General features: G+C 44.3%; 1 protein-coding gene across 1 annotated transcript in view; it reads left to right on the forward strand.

Moving 5' to 3' along the window:
* The window catches only part of LOC147626135 (cold-regulated 413 plasma membrane protein 2-like), a 9,248-nt gene extending 1,086 nt beyond the window's left edge, over positions 1–8,162 (forward strand). The window contains exons 2-4 of the mRNA XM_086816243.1: positions 7,088–7,195; positions 7,309–7,379; positions 7,635–8,162. Of these exons, the coding sequence (XP_086672369.1) occupies positions 7,088–7,195; positions 7,309–7,379; positions 7,635–7,888 (433 nt within the window). The 3' untranslated portion in view covers positions 7,889–8,162. The remainder of the gene's footprint in view (positions 1–7,087; positions 7,196–7,308; positions 7,380–7,634) is intronic.
* The last annotated feature ends 464 nt before the right edge of the window (positions 8,163–8,626 follow it).

The raw sequence follows: 8,626 nt of genomic DNA on the forward strand, positions 1-8,626 counted from the left end.
TGTACCTACACACACCAATGTTAGGGGCAAGAAATGGAGTCCTTGAATATCCTGATAACCACGCTGGCACCATTGAAAGCCTATTCAGGCATCCGCCCTGAAGCACAAGTTATCAATCCCCTTTGGGCATCTGCACCGAAGTCCAAATGCTCCAAGAAATTAGGGATTTGTGACAATATACATGTTCATGTGGATTATGACTTCTTGGTCACATCTTTGCAAAGTTGTGATGTATAGTTGGGAATTCCATGGCATGCATGCCTCAATCTTTGCAAGGATTATGTACGCGAGCAGATCACTTTCATGCATAAAGGCTGGAAACGTCACTAATGCAAGACTTTCAGAAATGAAAAATGATGCTTGATGTCATGAAGTTGGATCTTAGTAAGTGAGAGGTATTGAGATGACTTATGTATGTGTGCATCTCATGGGAATTTGAATTTTGGTTAAGGCATGGAAATGCTGAAGTGGCTATTGTTTATATGCATTGCATTTATACTATGGACCATGTGCAGATCTCAAGATGAGCATTTTATGTATTACATCTCCAAGGAGGAGACTTGGATATGAAAGATCCGCCATGTGTATATAGATGAAAATTTGGATGCACCTGCCATACCAAGGTTGATCATGATGCTTACTTAGGAAGGTATCTATAGATGCAATGATTCACTATGGTAAAGCAACCTTAGAAGTCAATCCCACTATGGCAAGGCATACATAAGGGATACAGATCCTGTTAGTTCAAGACAATTGTTAAGAAGTTGGGGGGATGGCACAAGCATATATCAATATCCAAGACCATTGCCATGAGAGCAAAAGGCATAACAAGATACTCATAAAGTCCAAATGCTGTCCTGAAAGCAGTTTTATGTACATCCTTAGGCACTACACGCACTTGATGATACTCACTCTTGAGATCAATTTGGCTAAAGCATGCCGATCCATCCAACTTGTCAAGGATGTCATCTATGCGTGGAATCGGAAACTGATTCTTGATGGTAAGCTTATTCAAAGCTCTATAATCCACACATACGAAATAATCCATCCTTCTTTTGAACCAAGAGGATGGGCGAACAATATGGGGAAGAGCTTGGCTGAATCAACTCCTTCTTTTGGGATGCACTTACACGATAGGTTGGCCTATTAGGTGGTGAGCTACCCGGAACAAGATCAATGCGATGATCTTCCAATTGTACGGGTGGCAACTCATTTGGTAACTCATCAGTAAAGCAATCATTGTACTCTGGCAAGAATTTTAGCTTATCAGTATTAAGAGTATTTACATGTACATTATTTTACTCAACATGATCCTGTATAAAAATCAAGTATGCCAAAACACTCTTTTTCATTACTTTCTTAATTTGTACATGAGATACAAGGAGAATGGTATCATCCTTTTTACCAGCATCAGTTACATGCTCTCAGTCTTTATGCATGAAGGTAATCCTGTTGGTCTTGTAAGCCTTGCATGGATCAATATGTGTATGCTAAGGCTTTCCAAGAAATATATCACAGCCATTTAAAGGCGCCACAAGAAAATTCTCATGATCTACATAGCCTTGAATGTGTATGCGTAACTTGCCAATAATAGGCATGACCTGTACTTCTCTACCAACAAAGACAGTCCCTGCTTCAATTTGAGGATCTATGTCCTCCACTTTAATACCCAAAGCAGTTGCTATCTAAGTAGATATGAAGTTCTTTGTTGCATAATTATCGAACATGAACAAAGCGGGATGATTCTTAAGTTGTTCCCAAGCTCTACATAGAATCCTGTCTTTGCTATCATTTGAAGTGTTGCTCTGCATATCCGGAACCATATGTACATTAGGCTTTGATGCATTTGCATTATCACGCTTCTTCTTGTTTGGACATGCCTTTGCAATATGCTCGGTGCTACCACAAGTAAAGCATTTTTCCTTGCTTATATATTGCTTTTTGCTCCTGAGTGAGACTATAGTCTCTCACTTTGAAGGGACGCTTCTTGGTAGTGTTATTTTCAGCCTTTGGATCATTTTTACCTTCGTTTTGGTTCTTTTTAGGTAGCTGTTCATCATTTTGCAGGTTTTGGACAGCTCTCTCTTTGCCTTGAAATGAGGATTTAGCCTTATTGGAGCAATTCAATTTGAGTTCCAATTGCTCGGTAGCAGTGACGGCTGTGATTAGTTGGTGTAAGGTGTGACCAGGATACATTTGTAGTCTCGCTTTTTACACGGGTTGCAATTCCGATTGAAACCTTCTCTTCCTTTCTCTTCCAAAAGCTCTTTCCAAAACTTTTGTACATGTGCATTCACTGTTTCTCTCTCATTTTGCTTCATCCAATCCCACTTCATTGTTATCTCATTCCATGCACTGGGAGGCAAGAATTGAGCATAGAACCTCTTCTTGAACTCTTTCCATGATCTAACAGGATTCGGTGAGAGCTTCTCCGTGAGCCACCAACGGGCAGTAGTGCCTTTCATGAACATGCTTACATGTCGGATCATGGATTTTTGAGTGATCTTATCATTAAAAGCAATATCAAACTGGGCAATAAAAGCAAGTGCCTTTGATGCATCATATTTTCCATGATGTGCGTCAAACTTCACAGATTTGTCTCTGGCTTTGAAGTCACGAGACTTTGATGCATGTGCTTGTATCTCAACATGTTTTCCTGCATGTTTGTCCATGGGGACAGTCCCTGTGACTGGTGTGGCATGGCTGGCTCCTCAACATGCATTGGTGCATTTTCAGTCATAGCTTCTCCCTCACGAGCACACTCGAAGGCATGAGTGGCATGAGAGATACGCGGAATACCTGCACCAACAGAAAATTGCAGTCTATGTTGCATGTGTTATGCATGCACATTTTTAATCGGCAATGGCATTTGACATACATTTTGACCATTGTCATAAATATTGTGTTCTTTATGGGCTACATAAGGTACTCCTGCATGGCGTGAAGTCGCCAATTGTTCCTCTCCCATATCATGGAGATTTATCCTCTTAGACATTGGGATGGTTGCCTTTTTAGCATAGGCATCCTTGGTACGAGCCAAGTATGCACGTGTTGCATTCTACATGTGCAACTCTTGAGCAATTATTGCCATATGCATGATCCATTAAGATTCAGCTTTCTTGGCTTTCAAATGGTCATGTACCAATGGATCCTCGCGGCGGTAGAGATTCAATTTCTCTTGTTGTGTATGGAGGAGAGCCTGCATACGAGTAAGTTCAGTCCTCAAGACTATAGACTCTTCTTTCTACATCTTCTCTTTGCAACAGGACGGCTGTCCCACATATTCATGTTCCCTATTGTGCACCACATGAGTTTGCTCATCATGTAAAGCATTGGAGGCATGCATTTCATTGTTGCCACCTCTTGTGTTAGCATCTCCAACATTAATTGTATGGCTGTCCATAGTGTTCTAAGTGTAGAGATAGCTAGTGTTCACTGTAACACGCAGAAGCTCTGGGAGTCTTCTTTCAGCCCTAAACACTCTTGGAAACCATCTGATGCAAAACGCAGATATATAGAGAGAGAGAAGTGCTGGAAAATTCAGTATATTCTATGGTACAAAAAGGTACCTAAATCTGCAGCCATGGGCTGCCTTACATAAAAGGTGGTAACACACCAAAATCTGTTCCCTATGGAACTCCTACTAACTCAAACCCCTAGAGGGAGTGAATGGCTAACACAATGAGCAAGTGGGCCTATTTATAGTCCCTTGGACACTTGGTAAACTTGCTGGTCGGCCAGTAATAAATGTATAAATGTTATTTAATACATCCGACTTCTCCTCCTCCTTGCGCCTGCTGCTGTCCTTGTTTTCTCTTTCGGCCGACCACGTCCATGATCAGCCGACAGCCATCTGTGTAGCCTGCAGCAGTCGACAGTCTTCTGAACTTCAGTTTGCTCTTCACGTCATTCTCCAGTCTATCTTGCCAAGAGTGCTCTGTGCTCTATCATCCTGGTTCTACTCTTTATCTGGCTGCCTCTTCTGTATCTAGCCCTAAGAATGTCCATGGCATCTATGATGCACATGACATTCCTCTCTGTGAAACTTGATGACGGGATTCCAACCTGCTCTTGGATGACTGTCATCATCCCAATCCTGTCCCGAAGTCCCTCTGTCATCATCCATCCCTGGCAACCTTTTTTCTTTGAAAACCCGGCCTGTTCTCCAAACCACTCTGTCTCTGATGAAGATCTATGCTTCTGTTTTCCCTCTAGTCCACAATCCATTCCTGCCCTGACTCTGAACACCGTCTTGGTCTTCTTTCCTGAGAAACGAGTCTGGCACTCTCACATCACCCTTGGAGGATAAACCTCCCTTGGGACCGTTGCCTGAGAACCTATCTGGCTCACGGAACTGCCATCCCCATTTGGCACTGTGGAACACCACCAACAAACCTCCTGGGAGTTCTTCCCGATCTGTGTTCTTTGCCTTGGGCTTTGAATCCGTGTACTTTCCTGTACCTTGGACCTGTACACCATCATATGGGACTGAATTAGCGTTTAGCCTTGCTGAGCCTGATGCTCTGATACCAATGTAACACGCGGAAGCTCTGGGAGTCTTCTTTCAGCCCTAAACACTCTTGGAAACCATTTGATGCAAAACGCAGATATATAGAGAGAGAGAGGTGCTGGAAAATTCAGTATATTCTATGGTACAAAAAGGTACCTAAATTTGCAGCCATGGGCTGCCTTACATAAAAGGTGGTAACACACCAAAATGTGTTCCCTATGGGACTTCTACTAACTCAAACCCCTAGAGGGAGTGAATGGCTAACACAATGAGCAAGTGGGCCTATTTATAGCCCCTTGGACACTTGGTAAACTGGCCGACTGCTGCTGGTCGGCCAGTAATAAATGCATAAATGTTATTTAATACATCCGACTCCTCCTCCTCCTTGCGCCTGCTGCTGTCCTTGTTTTCTCTTTCAGCCGACCACGTCCATGATCAGCCGACAGCCATCTGTGCAGCCCGTCCTCAGCACTGAACTTGCCACCTGTCTTGCTTGCCTCCGCTTTCTGGTCTGGAGTAAGCTTAGACGCATTGTTCGAGTTCTTGGAGCCAGAGGCTCCCAGGCTCTGTCCTAGGAAAGACCCCGTCTGGTTCTGGCCTTTGCCCCCCGAGGCGGTAGCCCTGGGAGAAGCCAGTTGGGAAGTCTTGGGCTTGCCACAATTATGTTTCATTTCTGCACTTTGCGCAAGTGAGAGTGCATCTTCAAAAGTGGTTGGCCTAAACATACGCACCTCCTTGTGAGAGGGTTCTTGTGTCGAGGATCTGGTATCTGGGATACGGAAGGAGAGGGGGAGGAGATGGAAACGCGACGCTGGAGAGCGGGTACGCTCCTCCACAGCCAAGATATGCGCCTTCTGCTCATCCAACTTGGCTGTCTGTTCTGCGATTGCTCGCATCATCTGCTGGAACATGTCTGTGACACTCAAGCTTGGTGCCCTAGCTGGGCTGCCTGGTGCACTCTGGTCTCATGGTTCTTGGTCTGTCTCGTCGTCGAAGCTCGCCATAGCAGAAAAATGCACTTCCTTTCCGGAACGCAATCTGACCATCCACCATCTGTGTGGGAGACGTCCGGAGGCTTCGAGAGGCTGAAAACCAACTGTCCTTCGAGGGACAGGGGTCACTCCGAAGTCCACCGGCGTCTAAAAACTAACCACACGAGCGAGAAAAAATTCTGGTTTCTTTGCTGAATCTTTGTACTTGAAGTAGGCTCTGATACCACTGTAACATGCGGAAGCTTTGGAGAAGAATCGGTAATTTCAATACTCACAATTCAGCACTCTTTTCGCAACGGAAATTAACGCACAAACTGAAAGGAGATGTGCAAAAAATAGAGAGAGAGAGAGGGAGAGATGGAGAGGACACAGTATTGGGTCCCAATTACCCTCTGTAGGGCTTCCACCACGGATGGTGTATTTGCTTTATTAGAATGATGTGAATCTGAAAAGAAAATACAGAATTCTTGACCTTTCTTGACTGGGAAATCCCTGCCCTTGACCTTCAGTTCTCCACCCCTTTGCTTAGCAACTCCCTTGGCTTGTCTAGCCCTTGATTTGCTTGAGCTCTTGGTGAATAATGAGATGAATGAATGGGAACATGGGCTCTCCCTTTTATACTAGCCCAACTACAGCAGTTGGCCAGCATAGAACCAGGCGGCCAGCACAAATGTCCCACGACTAAATTCAGCAATAAATGCTAAAATAAATCACCTAAAATGCTGCGCATTATTCCAAACTGGCTGGGAGGTGATGCGCGTGCTTCCAGAGTGCTGGGCACAGCCTTTGCCCACATTGCAAGGGCTGGGCAGCCTGTATGGGCTGCCCCATACGTGCTCTACAGCCATGTTAAGGCTGTAAACTCCTGGAATCTGCCTTATTCTTGCCCTAGGGCTGTCCTACAGCCCCTCCATGGCTGGTGGTTTCAGCCTGGGCCTTCGTGGCCCTCATGGGGGTGGTTCCACACCATTCCCATGCCCACACTAAGATCCGGGGTAGCCCTATGGGCTGGTCCCTTGTCCTAAACACTAACTACTCAGTGATCTGGCATCCGGTACCATACCAGATACATAGAATCACTGACATCATTCTAGAGGGAGACTCACAGTGCGGACTGGCACTGTTTCATGTGCAAGACAGTGCACACCTGACCTTAGACTCCTGTGCAGGACAATGCACAACCTGACCTCGGACATCTGAGATGGATCCCTGGCTGACTCGTCCCGGGCTGGGCTCACATGGGACTAGTTCACCATTCCAGGTCCTGCACCTTCTGTACAGAAATGTCTACATGGCATCCAAGTGCGGGATGCACGTGACAATCCAACTTGAGGTCTGTGCAAACCAACAGTAAGTGTTTCCGTGAGTAGAAAATTGCATAGAGAAAGTCGAGGCAAGACATGGTTGTTTGCCTCAGCTCTCTCTGGTATGGACTAACACTGAGTCAAACAGTCCTCCAAAACTTTGTTGTCTTATACCTCTGATCTTAAGTGTATAGCTGGAACCTGTTTGGTTTGTTGTGGCAGAGATGGTGTCACATGCTTTTACTAAGAACAAAGATGATCGAATTGCTTTGATTTTGCAGATACCTGCTGATACTTGACAGGACCAATTGGCGAACCAACATCTTGACAGCTCTTTTGGTGCCATACATATTCTTAAACTTGCCATCCATAATCTTTAACCTCTTCAGGTGGGATACATGACCTCTTTTTGTGAATTTTCTGATACTTATCCTTCTCTGCCAACAATAAGGACTTTCCTTCTTTTGTCCAACAACATCAATTGATGTTTTGGTCTTCTCAGGGGTGAAGTTGGAAGGTGGATTGCTTTCATTGCGATAGTGTTACGCCTCTTCTTTCCCCGCCATTTTCCTGGTACATAAATTTAGATCTCTGCTTGCTTCCATTGCTAGGAATCCATGGGAAAATCCATTCTTGTCTTGCTTGTGATTGTAGGATGTGTGTGTGTGCCATGTAGGTGTCATTGTTTGTTCTCCGAACTGAAGATCATGTGGTTTAATTTTGGGCATTGCCTGTTAAATTTAATGTCCTCAGATTGATTGGAGCTTCCTGGGGCATTGATCCTTCTGCTAAATTTTTGGGATTGCCTGTTAAATTTAATGTCCTCAGATTGGTTGGAGCTTCCTGGGGCGTTGATCCTTCTTCTCGTGGCCGCGCCCAGTTTGCTGGCTAATAATCTGAGAGCCAGTGTGGTTGGATACATAATAAGCCTTGCCATTGGAGTGTATCTTCTGCAAGAACACATCAGGGCTGCAGGTGGGTTCCGCAGGGCCTTTTCGGAAAGGCATGGTATCTCCAATACTATTGGCATCATTCTGCTTTTTGTGTCCCCTCTCTGGGAGTTGATCCGGTATTTCTTGTAGAAAAAAGCTGGTAGTAGGCAGGAAAAAGCCAATGTGTGTTTTTAGCTCATTGAGGTGTTCATGTAGGATTGAAAATTTCTGACGTTTATGTTGTTTCACCTATTATTCCATTGTGAACACTATGTTATTGGTACTTCTGAAACTTTTGTATGGATCTGATACCTCTGGGGTGTTTTTGCATCAAATAAGATACCCAAGGGTATTGTAAGAAAGCTGTCCTATCCATCGCCTTCTTATATGCCCGCAAGGGTGTTGCACATAGCCTTCATATCAATCTCCTCCTTTTTAGTGGACTTGACTTGCGAAGAGTTACCTTACCAATCTTCAGGGAAGATGAGAGTTGTCATGCACCATCAGACTGTCTTCATTTTCTTAAGTCATTACAAAGGTACTTGAAGGACCTTATGCCAAAAATCCTTATTAACCAGTATGACAAAGCTGGCAACACAATGGTTCTCATAAGAGGGTTAAACCAAAGCATGCGTCATCTATGATTAAAGGAACCTTTATAATCTGAATCTTAAGCCAATTAGGGGTAATTTTTGGGGTCTTCACTTCCAAGAAAACCCCCATATCACACACACGTGTGTGATATGGGCAATAAAAATTAGGCCTATTTAATATGTTGTTTTTGTTGGGTGTGTGCGTATCCACATATACACGTACGTGTGTGCGCGCCCGCTCTCTACTCTGTAAAAATTACATAGTTTTGAGTGCTATTTTGTATACGCAAAGATT

Source organism: Cibotium barometz, chromosome 22 (genome assembly GCF_041138505.1).
Source record: "Cibotium barometz isolate CiBa-2024 chromosome 22, ASM4113850v1, whole genome shotgun sequence".
NCBI classification, from domain to species: domain Eukaryota; kingdom Viridiplantae; phylum Streptophyta; class Polypodiopsida; order Cyatheales; family Cibotiaceae; genus Cibotium; species Cibotium barometz.